General features: G+C 32.4%; 1 protein-coding gene across 1 annotated transcript; it reads right to left on the bottom strand.

The window, feature by feature from the left end:
* Positions 1–3,656: 3,656 nt before the first annotated feature.
* Positions 3,657–7,939, bottom strand: LOC121240532 (nudC domain-containing protein 2-like). The gene is made up of 5 exons (XM_041137986.1): positions 7,787–7,939; positions 7,547–7,695; positions 7,384–7,432; positions 6,918–7,060; positions 3,657–3,934 (listed from the first exon to the last, which is right to left on the bottom strand). The coding sequence occupies exons 1-5, from the start codon at positions 7,833–7,835 to the stop codon at positions 3,848–3,850; spliced, it is 477 nt and encodes a 158-aa protein (XP_040993920.1). The 5' UTR covers positions 7,836–7,939; the 3' UTR covers positions 3,657–3,847.
* Between the last annotated feature and the right edge of the window lie 8,077 nt (positions 7,940–16,016).

Raw genomic sequence — 16,016 nt, forward strand, 5'->3', positions numbered from 1 at the left:
ACTCTAAGCTTACAATGGAAGAATCTAGAAGATGGAACATCCTCCATTTACAAGCCCTTTTCCACCTTGATATTGTGACTTAAATTCTAAAAATTCCTTTAGCTCAAACTGATTTTCATAAACAGGAGAATAAACTCAGATGGATGCACCATTCTTCTGGAAATTTCTTAGTGAAATCTACCTATGCTGCCATCACCATGAATTCCAATCCACTGTAGGTGCAATCAAACATTTAGAAAAATCTTTGGAAAATTAAAATTCAAGGCAGATTAAAGTTGCTTTGCTGGAAAATTCTAAATAACATAATTCCAACAAAATCCTTGGTGAAAAGATTTACACCTCTAACAGAAGAAGAAACGCAGTGTCCTATATGCAACAATGAGGAAGTGACTCAATCACATTTGTTCTTTACTTGCCCTTTCATAGAATTCATTGGAGGCAGTCACCTTGGCTCTTGGGTATAATACATTTTGCTAACTATGAAATTTGTGATTGGATTGAATGCATCATTTCCCCCACAAATAAGTTGAATATTTTGGCAAGAGAGGAGCAAGACTTTCAAATTTTTGCTATCAATGCTATGGACAATATCTGGTTTTTAAGAAATAAAATTGTTCATGAGTCATTAATTCCAAATATTGATAATTTTATTTCTAGCATCTTGAGAATTTATAAGGAACACTGTAATGCACGGGACATAAAAAAGGTGAATGAAAGTCATGATTGGAGAGCTACACCAAATGGACATTGCACTCTATTATTTGATGTAGCAGTTAGACAAACAAGTAGCACATCAGCAGCAATATGCAGATCAGAAGATGGCTATCCAATTTTTGTCACTATAAAGCATATTGACAGTCATAACCCAAATCTGGGAGAAGCCACTGCGATGAACATTGGAATAGAGGAACCTAGACACAGCAATATAAAAAAATTAGTTATTGCAGGTGATTCACTAGTGGCTTTGCAAGGGGCAAATGATCTTGAGAAAGTAGAAGATTGGACCATTCAACCTACAGTCAACGACACTAAATTTTCACTAAATTCATTAGAAAGCTGGCACACTAGTAAGATATATCGAGATCAGAATTCATGCGCGCTTTCCATTGCGCAGTGGGTAGCTTTCAAGAACTTGTATGGAAGCATACCTATTTCCTTTATTCCACCCCGCATGTTGGACTTTCACAACGAAAAGGATCCTCCTTTTATTATGCACTAGCTGATGATGTACAGTTTAATTTAGCTTTCTTTAATACCGTAAGGACAGTTTTTATTATGAATGAATGAATCCATCTTGTTGAGGAAAAAAAAATTATTCAAATAAAATATTAGAATAATTCATGTAATTTATCTTTTGACTAATTATATGCGAAGAAACTATGCTAATTTCAACCTATGACCGAGCACCTTATTAGATATAGACCGACTTATTAGAAATATTATATAAAACTCTTATTTCCTTCTAATCAGATTTGTCATTTCTGTCGGACTTGATCAACCATAAGCCAAAAGATTCGAAGCAAAAGAAAAACAAGAATTGGAAAGATGATTCAATGAAAGATTGGAAGTTGAGAGAGAGAGAGAGAGAGATCACAAGGAGGGATGACCAAGCAGCTATTCCCCGCCCACACGGCCTTGTTTGTTTTCGAAAAACATCTTATCTCACCTCATCATTACAACTTTCTCAAATCTTCACAAAAAATAAAATAAAAAATTCAATTTTTTTTAAATTCCAAAATAAAAATAATATTAAAAAATATATTCTAATATTATTTTATTTAACTTTTTAACTTTAATCTCATCTCATCTTATTTCATCTCTGAAAACAAACGGACCTTACGTTGGTAAGATACTAATCGAAGCTAACATGTCTTGACTAGAAACGGTGACAGCAAGAGGGAAGATAACATCATCCAAACAGAGGAGGAAACAAAGCATTCATATCAATTATTGGAAGAGCTATTAGGAGAAGCATTCAATGCATCAGTCCAAGTGTCTCACATTTAATATGACCCAAACACAATACCGTGCGAGATTGGCGATTCTGACTCGTGAGGAACTATAGTTTAGTGGTCCATAACAAAGGCAGAGGGAACCCTCCAACTATAAAGTCTATAAATAGCCCAAACGATAAGGTAAAGACGCTTGGATCCACCTCTTTCATCTTACCAACTTCACTATCCTTTTAGACTAATGCCGGACACACTCGATAAGTTCTCTCTCTCTTTTTTCATACAACATTACTCATTTCCAGAGTCCGTGCCATTTGTAGTGATGTTAAACATCGGTACCGTCTTGGTTTGAGCGGGCTTATTTGGAAATAAAATTATTCTATTACTTTTTTTTATATTTTTAAAATTTTTCTTTTACTTAATAATTAAAAAAGTGACTTTTAGTAAAATTATATATTTTTTAATTTTCTTCTTAATAATTAAAGATATTAAAAAAACACTTCAAAGAAAAAAAAAAAAACAAATATACTAAGAATAGTAAAGTTGTGGTAAAAATATTGTAAGTCTATTATTATCCATAAAAGTATTCTTATCTGTTATATTTTGTTCCTAAACATCACCATCATAAAATATTTTTCAATTTTAAATCTCCAATTCTTTTATCTAATCATTATTTAATCATTACAACTTTATCAAACTTAAAAAAAAAAAAAACACAACAAACAATACAATATTTCCAAACCTCAAATAAAAAATTATATTCAAACAATTTTTGAACTTTATATTACTTTTATTCAATTTGTTTTTCTCTTCTTTTCTAAAACCTAAAAAAAAATCTCAATTTAAACAATTTCACTACTAATCAAAAATTAGAACTGCATAGATAGTGAGAATACGGCATCCACTGCTGAATCTTCCATCTAACCCGGTTCGTACATGAAAGAATCCATTGTTGGCATTTAAAATACCATGGAGTAACGTTAAAGGAAAATACTCTAGTTACAAAAGAATTATATAAAAATAATTTTATAAACTAATGTAACTTAATATTATTTACCCGATTGTAAAATTACTTTTATTATAAAATAGATCTAATAAATTAAATAAAATCACGTCAATTTGTAAAATTATTTTATATAATTCATTTATGGATGTATGAGTACTCATGTTTACAGCTCGTTTAAATACAAAAACTATCTCATCTCATCTCATCATTACAAAATTTTTAAATTTCTATATAAAATATAACAAACAATTCATCTTTTTCAAATTATAAAATAATAAGATTATTAAAAAATAATATTCTATCGCAACACGATAATATATGCTGTCAGAACACAACACGATACTCATGGAACACGATTCTAGTTTGTTTACCGATGCTTCACGAAGGAATATGATTCTTCCCTTTGGTTTTTTTTTTTTTAACCTACATTTGTGGTTCACGATGTTTTGCTATATTAGATGGGTATAATAGAAAATAATTACTTTGAAAAGCATTTGCTTAATTTTCTTGTGTTTCAGGGCACAGGCAAAGAGCATTAACTCACCCTCGCAAGTACACTGCTGCTTCCTAACCTGAAGTCTTAGACCCAGGATCCAGTTTATAACTTCTAATACACAAGCTTTTAACTCGTATTGTCAGGAACACAGGGTTGAAACATGGGAATCCTTTACGTTACATTTGTAATGAGGAACAGCCAATTAGAATAAATAAGCCACAACATATTCCATTTAATGTTAATTAAGTTCTTACAGCGCTTTGCATGAGGACTTTGGAGATAAACTAATCACATTATCACAGTTAAACCTAAGTTGGGAATAAGATAAAGATCATTTCATTTACTATATCTTACATATACAAATTTAAGAAGCAATGCATCATACCAAGATTGTCAACCAGTCCGCACCCCACCCATAAAAGTCCTTGGATCAGGACAGGCCCCGGAAAATTGTGCTTGCGAGAAGTCGAAACCTGGGTTCTGCAGAGAGAAATAGAATTGAAGAAACGGGAAAAGAGTACTATGTTACCAACCATGTCAAGAATTTAATGGAGTCGGTTGACACACATGGAGGCATTAGCCACCAAATGAATAATTATCAAAGATCTAAGGTGGAATTGAAAGAAATAGTCAATATTTATTAAAAACAGAACCGTTCACCCAACTGCATATGGATGTTTCTAATGTCCCTTCATATTTTAACACGAGGAAATGGCTAGAGCAAAAGTCAGCAACTTATTTGAAAAGGTAGAACATTTCTCTCTCCTGTGATCAGAACCGATGTTTCAGCTCTATGTGAAGACTAGCATCCTTAAATTTTACACATTACACGCAGCCTGAACCTACTTATGATGCTACAGTCAACTTATGAGTAGTTTGATTCAAATTATATTAATGATAATCATCCTTCCCTGAAGCTTGCCTCATTGGGTTAATCACTCCCTAACAGCCCACCGAAAGATAGTTTGGACCCAGGAAGACAGGTGAAACTAGTACTGGCCAAAGACACAGGGTAAGGCATAAATACACAAGCTTTGGCTACTCAATTTGATCCCAGGGGCAAGAAGGGAAACTGTGAATAAGACTGTTCATCCTGGCCCAGTCAGGAACCCGGGTTGCCAAAAGCCGGACCGTACGGGTTTGAAACCCGGGTACCCAGGTCTTTTTGACTTGGAATTCAGCTTTTGGTTTCTTTGATAGCAGATCGTGTCTATGAGATAACCAATGCCTTCCCAATAATTGTTATAGCTTTTGAAGCTGTCAAGTCACATCAAGCAAAGCATACAAAGGACAAGAAGGCGATTTTCTCTAAGCAATCGAAGTCTCCGAGAAACCACATCCTTTCCTCGATTCAAGAACCCACTTTTCTAGCGATGTCTTTAGCCTTTCATCGTTTGCCTCCTTTTTCTCTGACTCCTCTGAGACCATCTCTAAGGCATCACTGCTCGCTGCCATTACTAATCGTCCGTCTGCAGAGAGCACCACACCTTTATTCATGCTCTTTTCGTTTTCTTCGAGCCAGCATGACTCTCTCTCTCTCTCTCTCTCTCTCTCTCTCTCTCTCTCTCTCTCTCTGTATGTTTTTTCTAATGACTTTTACTTTTGCTCGTTCGATTTTTATATAATATAAAACTATTAATATGAAGAAATTAGGTGAAGATTTGAATAGGCAGGTTGCTTCTGTTGGTGCGAAGTATAGATCTGAATGATGCAGGCTTTTATATGTAAATAAAAAATAAAAATAAAAACCAGGTTTGGAATCCGGGTTTTTTTTCGGCTCGGGTCTGACCTGGGCAAACCCGGGTCAAAACCCGGCCCGAGTTTGAAACCCGGGCCAAAACCCGGCCCGAGTTTGAAACCCGGGTTCTGGCTCAAGTATACATGGGTTCCCAGGTTGGAACCTAGATGAACAGTCCTAATTGTGAAAGTGGCTTGGAGACTATGCAGACCATGCAAGGTCAGAACTAGCAGGAGTCTGACTATGGCAATATGGCTGAAAGAGAGATGCTTAGTACAAAGGAGATGAAAAACCAACTTGTCGAATTGGAGGTAGCAGTTGCTTTTTTATCTATGAAAATTGACTTGCTTTCAGCTGGAAGTAACAAGGTTGTAAGGCCCAATAAGAGGGAATCCATGATAAGCTCAAATTCGTTAAAATCAAATAAAAGAAAATAGAAAGTCAGGTTCGGCCCAGTCCCTATAACCAGATCTAAAAGAGTGTGGAGGATCAAAAGGAAAACAGGGTCATTCAAAGTGGGTTCTATGTCGGGTATCGGCGTAGAGATAGCTGAAATAGAATGTCCTTTGCCACGTGTCAGCGTTCTCCCTGAAGAAACGATAGCACCTCACCAAAGCTAAGTGTAACGCCGAGACTTGAGGGAGATGTAGGGTCTGCCGAAGTGGCATAGAATGGATCGTTAGGGGGTGACGCATCTCTAGCTCTAGCCGAAGAAATGACAACACCCACATCGGAGAAGGAAATTTGTGGATTTGCCGTCAACCCAAAACCTACAATGGTGACCATGGCCTCACCACTCATGACAGAGAGAACCAATTTGTCGGTATCTCTTCAAGCATCTTGTGATAGTAACAAGGGTGCTGTTGTGGACCTATGGCATTTGAATGCAGGGGATGCTGTGGAGGAAATTTTGGGCTTGTCGTTGGTGCCTTGGGAGGAGGAATTTTAGGGCCTGGTGCACAGTTGGGAGTAGGGTCTGGGGAAGATGTTGTCCCCTTGATATCTTTTCCTCCGTTAGCTGGTTCATCATCGGATTGGGTTCTACAAAAGGTTAACGAAATACAGCAGTGTGTGGGGATTACATGTGGAGGATTTGCGACCAATTCACAGCACTACTCACTGCTATGGAGGCAGGCCACCTACTTGAAACAAAATCAAGATTTAAGAAGAGCAAGGAGTTAAAGCGTCTTACTTGGGTAATCAACTACAACACTAAGGGAGGTAGTTCAAGTCGAGGGAGGACTAGAGGGAGGGCATCAAGCCTTCCTCCGTCCTTGTAGGAAGGGGTGCAATATTAATTTCGGGTGTAGTATGTAGAATGTAGCTTCTAAGGGAGTTTTGAGTGGTGTCTTAGTTTTGTGGAAACAAGGGGTTGGAGTAGTTACAGTTGCTTTGCTGCGGGGAGAAGCGTTTTCTCCCAATCGGGCTTGGTGTATATTGGATGGACTTATTGGTCATTAGGTATATTCTATTATGGGCTAGGTGTTATCTCTTGTATACACCTAGTGTACTTGGTTACGCCTATTGATATTAATAAATTTTTGCTTATACTATCATAAATAAATAAATTTTTGCTTATAAAAAGGATTTGAGATAAAATTCACGTTCAGATATGAATGAGCTGGTTAGGTGGCCTGAACAACATATTCATCATGCGATAGAGTGAACTTGACAAGTATTATAAGTCCAGGTTGCACTATCTATTGTGGATAAGTATCATTTCACCTCTTCTTGAAATCTCTGAAGCATGAGACGCTTTTGCTCAAGATCGGTTGCGTAAGGATCCAGCTGACCCTGACCCACAATGGGTGAAGACCAGGTCTGACCTTTGTCCCTCTTCTGCAGTGTTAGGTGCATTATATCATCCTCTGCCAATCGAAACCCAGATTAACGCAGAATATGTTAGAAACACTAAATATACAAAAACTTTCCAAGTACTTGCTGAGATTTGCAGGGAAAAAAAAAACCCATGCTCTAAAAACATTGTTCCCTGATTCTGCTCTTAGTTTTCATTTCAGGAATAGCAAAAAAAAGCCCATAAAAAACTGCGTGTATTTTTTAATATAGAAAAGATATCCTATATGTCTCTAAAATTCTTTATTCTTTATTTACTTCACCTAAAGCTTCTCGCGAACCAAACGGTCCCTTACATGCTACAAAGAAGCATAATTTGAAGAAGACAAAATATTACCTATGGTCCAGAAAGAAGAGTCCGTCTTCACTGGACTTGTAAGCTCGTGCTGTGACACCAAACCCAATAATTCAAACAGATAAGCGACCAATATAAGCCAATTTAATCAAAAGCAAAATCACAATCAAAAGAAACAAACAGTTTCACGGAAACGGAAACGGACATTAAGGTACGGAGGGTTGCCCTTGATGCCGACTTCGACCTGTTTCGACTGAATCTTGCAGTAGAATTGCTTCGAAAGAACGTTAGGTGGAAGGCTTATGTACATATTTACCTCGTCCAGAGTCTGGTCCCACTCGAACACCTTCTGACCTGAAAATCCGAACGCAGCTTCAATCGACGAAACCAAAATCAAACAGAACCAAAAGATTCAGGAAGCAGAGAGAGAGAGAGAGAGAGAGACCGTTGTGTACGAAGCTGTGGCGCTTCTCCGGTGCCAATTTCTCCGCCATTTCTTCTAGGGTTTGCTTCTTCGACTTCTTCTCTTCTCTTCCCCGTTCCCTCTCCGCGCGGTTTCGATGACTACACTTCCCCCTTTTTTCTAAAACGAGCAATATAGCCCTAATTTGATGAATTTGAAATTTAACAATTAAAACAAAATTTTAATTTATTAAATATTTAATATTATATAAAAATTCAATGATAAAAAAAAATAAAGAAATGATATTATTTAAAAATTCATTGATAATTCTACGTTTGAATATCAAGATTATCTCAATCAATCTCAAACCAATCATTAATAGGACTTATTATTTTTTTAACATTTTACAAAAAATTTAAATTCATCCCAACATATTTCATATATTCAAACACATATCTCAACCTATTTATATTTAAATAAATCTCAATAAGACCCACAAAATACTACCATTTGCAAATTAACTTAGGTGATCCAAGATCATCTCAACATCCAAATATAGCTTGGTATGCAAGCACAATGCACTACTTTTGAAAGAAATAGATAAATCTAATATCCACATAAAAAATTATATTTTAATGACAAACTTTACAATTTTTTTAAAAGTAATACGTGAAACTTCACACTAAAACATATTATTACTAAAAATAAAAAATAAAACTCATTGTATATATATATATATATATATATATATATATATATTTAAATTCTTTTATAGAAGTACACGGTCCTCTTGAGTAGGGGTGGGCAGCGGGGCCCCGCACTCCGCTACCCCTCCCCCATCCACCCTATCCCTGCTGCAACCCAGTTCGCGCATGCGAGGGCTGGCCCCCCGGCCCCACTTCTAGGGTTCCTAGTGGGGGCAGGTGGTGGGGAGGGCCCAACCTCATCCCGCTCCTGCTTCCATTTATATATATATAATATTATATATATAAACATAAATATATATTTATATTTTACAAATTGTATATATATAAATATATATTACAATTTGTTAAACTTGTTCACAAAATATGCACTGACAAATTTAAAAATTATATAATTTAAAAATTAATACACTATAATTTACACAAAATATACACTAGCAAATTTAAAAATTACGTAGTTTTTAAATTATAATCATATTTACAAAATTTAAATTTATAATTTGGATCTAAAAATATATTTTTAATTACTTTTAGATTTAAAAATAATTTTTAAATAAAATAAAATGTAATATTTTTTTAAAGTAGACAGAGCTGGGGCGCCCCACACCCCGCCCCTGCATTCTAGGGGCGGAGGACGATGGTGAAAACCTCCCCTTTCGCCTCATGCAGGACAAGGTGCCAGGAAGGGGTGGCCCCGCCCCGTAGAGGGCAGATAGCGCCCCTACTCTTGAGAACGTCTATAAAAAGATTTAGCTATCAGTTGCGTTATTTATTAGTAATTATGCATGTTATGGCAGGCTATCTTAGCTGAAAATACAAAATAATTTTTTTATTCTAATTTCTAGATCAAGTTTCTGCATGATGAATATTTTCAATGCATTAACAAATAAAAAATATGCATGGATAGATACAAGGAAGTAAATAATGTGTAAGTAGAGGTGTAAATTTAAATCGGTAAACCGAAAAATCGAATCAGACCGAACCGGATCGGTTGGTCCAGTTTTTGAACTGGTCCAGTCTAGAACCGGTTCCTATATTTTAAAAACCGGCCGGAATCGGTCCGGTTTCGGTTCCGTAGTTTTCGGGACCGGATCGGTTGAAAAAAATACATATAAATTAATTTTATATATTATATACAATATTATATATATATATAAGTTTTATATATGATATAATTATAATATGAAATGTTAATCTTAAATATGAACATTTGTAATTTGTTTGATTATATGTTATTAATATAATTATATATACGATAATGTTATTATAATTTATAAAATAAAAGTTTAATCTTAAAGATGAAAATTTAATTGATCATTTGCTTTAAACATAAAAAATATATATTAAATTATTAATAACATTTTATCATAAGAGGTAATACTTTATTATATATTTTTACATCTTAAAAAAACCGAAAAACTGGACCGGACCGGAAACCGGTAAAACCGAAGATACCGGTTTAGGAGGGTAACCAGGGCGTAATCGGTTTTGAAAAATGTAAAACCGATACATACCAGTTCAGTCCTAAATTTTGTCAAAAACCGAATCGGACCGGACCCGTTACACCCTTATATGTAAGTAACATGTCTCTCTTTCAATAAGTATTATCTATCATAAAAAAGTTATTTTTTTATATTAATTTCAACTTTTTTTTTCTTAATAGAATATACAGATTTTCACACTCAATCTAAATCATATTTATATATAAAAAAATGGTAGTATGTTCCATGAGTTTGCTTCCTCATTTTGACCATTGATATATATATATATATATATATATTTTGGCTTAATGATTAAAAAAATAATTTTTAGTATATTGGTATATTTTTTTTATTTTTTTAAAATATTTCTAAAAATGAAAATGTGAAATTTATATCAATGGAACGCACAACAGCACTATTCTTTATAGAATAAATATAGATAGAAGTTACTATTAGAAGTATCCATTTTGCACATATGATGTGGCATCATCTAGACCACACATCTCCCCAAGTGAGTGTTGGGAACAATCAACTAGAAGCAGTCATGCAGTGAGTGCAAAATGTACACTGCTACAATGGCTTCTCTCTAGCATTACTCATTTTAATCCAGATTTGCTTAAAAGCATGTGTGCTTCTATCCTCCAGGGCCTCGAGTGTAATGACTACAAGGAGGTCTGAAACAAAACTTATAACATCGACAAAATGTCGATATTATATTTACAGGCTCTACCCTTTTTATGACTATTATTTAGAGAACAAAATTAGAGAAAATCCATATACGGTTTTTATAACATCGCATGCATAAAGAAGCCAGATGACTAATTAAGAGTATTGACATTGGCTTAGTCAAATGCTAATACATCTCTAAATTTTATCTAGCTATGACTGAAATAGTCTGTATTGAAGTAGTCAAAATTCCACAACTCTACTTTTGAGCTACAATATTTCTAAACTCTTCTTTAAATTTTGTGAGTTACTGTTCATAACCAAAAAGAATTGTTTATTCCAAAATTTTTCTGTTGTAACCATCTCTCTCTCGTTTGATTATATATATATATATATTGACTAATTTCTGATTAATTTGTGATGGTTTGGCTCTAGAGACTTAGGAATACGTGGTTGAATTTTGCTGTATTATAGACTTTAAGCTTGCATTTCTCCCACAAGAGGAAATCGAAAACAAGATTTTTCCATATTATTAAATTTGGCAGAAAAAGGTGAAAATTGGGCTAATTTGAACAATATTGTACACATATCAGTATTTTGGCCATAAATTTAGTTATGGATATCAGAATCGTGCATTATTCCAATTTGAAATGCCCTTTTGGGCACGCACTACCGTTAGGTGGTCCCCTTTCGGTCCTTAAATCAACTGTTTTCCCATTCGAATCATCATTTTAAGTTATTTTTTTCTTTTATGCAATATTTTGCTGTTATTTTTTCCTTTTATGTAATATTTTACTGTTATTTTTAGAGATGATTCTTATTCCAATTTAAGCCAAGTTTTTTACGAAATATTTATTTTATTTTTATTTAATAATTGAGATTTTGCATTTTCGAGTAAAAACTTCAAGATCTCGTATTTGGAAAACACTACTTTACCCTTCCATTTGTATCGCTCCATTTGACCTCTTGGCAATTTTTTTTTTTACTTAGTGATTAAAGAAGTGATTTTAAGTGTATTGGTGTATTTTTTATTTTTTAAAAACATTTAAATGTATTAAAAAAATATAAAAAAAAAATAACTGCCCAACGGTAAGAGTGGGGCGGCATAGTAGCCCCACTCCTCGTATTTTATTAGCTATATAATCCCAGCTTGTGGGCTTGAGATCTAGTTTTCGATTTTTATGAATAAACCAGTTTATTTTTAGAGTTTGCTCTATGTATTACATTTTTTCTCAGCCTTAATCTCTAATTTATATTAATTAACTAGTCGTTGGAATAATTCTTATTATCTGGCGTCAGCTACCGTGGACATCGAATTTGGAAGTGTGATGGAATGTTATACACAAAATAGAAGGAGAAGTCACGTGTTCTAATCCACACAATTGGGTGGTATTATGTATGTATGACAAAATTCTCATGAGAGAGGTCGTGGATACTGATTTTCATGGGTATACCATTCCCTAGTACTGTGAAACAAGACAATGAAAAAGAGAGGGAAAATGCGTGCTGGAAAAGAGAATTCTTCCAATTTTGGAATACAAAACATTAATATGGCTCAACTACACGACCGATTAAAATGAACCAAAATGGGTAAGTTGTTATCCTTTATAATGTGCATCATTTATCGAACATATTGAGTCAAAAAGCTTCTGTTTCGTAGCAAGTGTTGTAAAAATGGCAGTATTGGAATTAAGGGGTCACCCAGTTTGGACGGCAGACCAGTGCATGCTAGGAAACTTCCTCCAATGCGTCTTTAATATTTTATTTTTTTATTTTTTGTACCAAAACCAGTCACATACAAATGACAGTTCATGCACCTTTTTTTTTTGAGTTGTCCATTTTTTGATTATTAATCTGAAATTAATACGATTGCCATTTGATTCTCTTCGAGGATGCCCTGAAAATTCCTCGAAATTTCTAACTCGGGGGTACGGTTTTAGCCTTTAGGTACCAAAATTGCTGCTCCCTTTATAACATTCCCTCCTTGTCCTAATTATATTTATATATATATATATATATTATTATTATTACGATGTCTTCATTTTTTGGGTTTGTTGGGGGAGTAACACTAGAGCCCCAGCCGCTTTGGGAGTTCTTCCTAATGTTATTTTATTTGGAAAATTCTATACACCTATTCTTACTGTTCCACTTGACTGCCTAGGAAAATAAAATTTATTTATTTTTATTTAATAATTAAGGAAGTAATTTTAAGTGTATTGGTATATTTTTTATTTTTATTTTTTTAAAAATATTAAATATATTAAAAAAATATGACTAGAAAAATAAAAAATAAAAAGTTACAAAAACAACTAACGGTCAAAATGAGCAGGCTACTCTGGACAACAAGTAGCCTAATTCTATATATATATATATATATATAAATAAATAAATATATATATTTTACTCTTTTTTTTATATATTATTTTTAAAAATTTTAAATATTTTTAAAAAATAAAAAAATTCACAATATTATTAAAAAAAAAAAAAAGAAAAAAAAAAAGCAAGTGCCCTCAACAGGAAGACTAGTATTGTTTTTGTTGGGGGTGGCTGGTGCAACAATTTTGAGGTTAGCGATACACTTGGGGTGTGGATTTGAGTCTGGAATAGAATTTTTTATTTTTTTTAACAGAATAATTTAACAAAAAGCATTTTTAGAAAATTGTTACAATAAATTTATAATCTATATAATTTTATATAATCCATAAAAGAATTTGATAGTGATTTCCAAATATCGTAGAATAGAATGTGATAATATTTATTTTATAATAAAAATAACTATATAATCTGACGTAGTATTTCATCAAATTATATTAATTTATAAATTTATTTTTATACAATCGCTTTTAGGACAAAAATGGGAAGAATTTACTCATGTGAATCGGGACGTAAGAAGCTAACAAATTATTAGAGTGAGGATTTCTTTGCATGGCCATTGTTAACAAATTATTAAAAGTGATCTGAAAATTCTCTAATTTTCCGAAATTTATGTTAAGATAATCAAAAGCCCTCTCTGATCCCCTGGTTAATTACAATATCGTCCCTAGCTGCACGTGCAGTAGTTATTCCTTACCAGCAGAGTTATTCCTTACCTGCAGAAGCTTCTTTATACTCGGTGAAAGTAATGTGTAATGTACGTTTGCTTAGTTTATATTTAATTTTTTTTATTGTTAAGAATTAATTTTTTATTAATAAAGACATAATATTTTTGATTAATTAAATAACGATGTAATATTTATGTAATTTATAAATAATTATACGTTGTGATATATTATAAAAGAAGAGCATTAATAGAAACTATAAATAATATGATCTTATAAATAAATATCGTCCATAGTTTTATGAAAGTTGTTTGAGATAATTTTGATTCTAAGATGATAATCCAGAATTTTCTTCATCTTGCATTACCTCAATAGAGAGGACATTAAAATGCATATGTTTTTTCTCCTTCAATTTCTCTAGATTTGTATAAACTTGATTCTTCCAAGTTTTTCTTGATAATTTCTCCACAACGCTTTTAATGTATATTCGATGTTCCTACAAAATAAAATTTGAATAGCTTTACATAATTAATAAAAACCTAATTTCTTTTTTAATTAACTCATTATAATCAAACTCAATTTTTGAATAAAAATTTTAAAAGATACATCTCCTGCATGTTCCATCAACTCAACTGCTGAACAATTAAATGCCTCTTCTGCTACTTCACCAAACATAGTAGCAGCTAGCTTTCCAGTATTATTTACAGAAAATTATTTACAGAATCTTACCACTTCTCATTATATTAATGAAGGAAATAATTGTTTCAACTGTTGGATATTGTTCTACACAAGCAAGATGAAATAAAGAAATAACAATTATTTCCTACGCTTAATTAAATAAATAATCAAATGATAAAATACTATAAAACTGAAATCTAACAAAAGCATATTTCAATATCACATACAAAAAAGAGTAGTGCTATATAGCATCCACCGTAGTGGTGCACACAATGCACACACTACAATCTACTAACTTCTTCTCCCCAGATAGATGGCTGGGATGATGCCACATAGGGTGTGCAAAGTGGCTGCTCCCAAACAGTGGCTTCTCTCAAGATTATTTTTACAAAAAATATTTTAGAAACTATTTGTCAAACTTAATTCCCAATTCCAAGCAACTACTAACTATTTTCCTACTAATTATTTTAAAAAATTCCTCTACTTATTTTTTATTTGGATGTTATGATTTTTTAGTTCTTTTTTAATTGTTAATTTTTGGGGAAAAGATGATGGTTTGCGAGTGGACCCAGATCACCTCAAAAGGAATAAGCAACTTGCCTGCCTGTCTACATGCTCACTTTAAATATATGATTAGATTTATTCATTCAATGTGTTTGAATATTAAAATTATTGATTACATGTTTACCGATCTTTCTCTTAATTAAATTAAAATTTATGATAAATTATTTACAAAGAAAATAATTATTTATAACATAGAGAATAGATTCATTTTTATAGAAAATAACTGACAATAAATAAACAGATTTCTTGTAGTAAATTTGTTTTTTAATTGATCAATACATAGCTCCACAAAATTCCTGATTTAATAATATGACTTGTGTGAACCATATTTTTGTTGTTTAATTTTTATTTATTTTTTGTTTCTGAATTATGGAACTTAATTTTATTTTTCTATATATTATTTCACTCTATTAAACCCTATTTCGATTTTCCATCCTCACAAAGAGATCGATCAATGTATGTGATTTGTTTCAGTCGGTTTTCAAAATCAATAGAAAAAAAAAATATAATTGAAACCGGCCCATTAGCGAGCAATTTAATAATCAGCACAAAAATTAATTTGCATTAATGGGGTCTATAAATGAATATATTAATCCCTAGCTAGCACTGTGTGGATGCCATCCTTGCACCACCAAAGCCAAGAGTCACCTTATAGCACTAGTATTGGCTTGGTTAAATGTATTTTTAAAATTTAACCAATATCACATTTTTTTATATTTATCTATTTCATTTAAATTTAATTTCCATATTGGATTAGCCATTTACTCTCTATAAAATAATAAAATATTATTAAAATAATAATTTATTTATTTAATTTATTTGTATCACATTTTATAATTCTACCAATTTAATATTAATAATAATTATATTCTAATTAAATTAATATTAAAAAATCATATTTTCAATGGTTATTTAATACTAACAACAAAAAATTAAGATTAAATTTATCTAAATTTCTATCTAAATTTCTTATTCACTAACCAAATATCTAATATTCTATCTAAATATTCACTAACCATATTTTCAATGGAGTGAGAAATTATTATTTTAACTTTTGGTGAATCAATTTGGTTCTTCAAATTTGGCCGATCACTGTAGCAGAAATTCAAATTATTTTAGAGATGCACAATTCAATGTGGGG

The sequence above is a fragment of the Juglans microcarpa x Juglans regia genome, chromosome 7S, assembly GCF_004785595.1.
Source record: "Juglans microcarpa x Juglans regia isolate MS1-56 chromosome 7S, Jm3101_v1.0, whole genome shotgun sequence".
In the NCBI taxonomy this organism is placed as follows: Eukaryota; Viridiplantae; Streptophyta; class Magnoliopsida; order Fagales; family Juglandaceae; genus Juglans; species Juglans microcarpa x Juglans regia.

Bases quoted from the DNA above. Each gene is read 5' to 3' on its own strand.
- LOC121240532 (XM_041137986.1), bottom strand. From the start codon at position 7,835: ATGGCGGAGAAATTGGCACCGGAGAAGCGCCACAGCTTCGTACACAAC. The intron at 7,696-7,786 runs GTCTCTCTCTCT...TCGGATTTTCAG, and splicing joins CCACAGCTTCGTACACAACG to GTCAGAAGGTGTTCGAGTGG. The intron at 7,433-7,546 runs GTCCGTTTCCGT...TTGGTGTCACAG, and splicing joins GCAACCCTCCGTACCTTAAT to CACGAGCTTACAAGTCCAGT.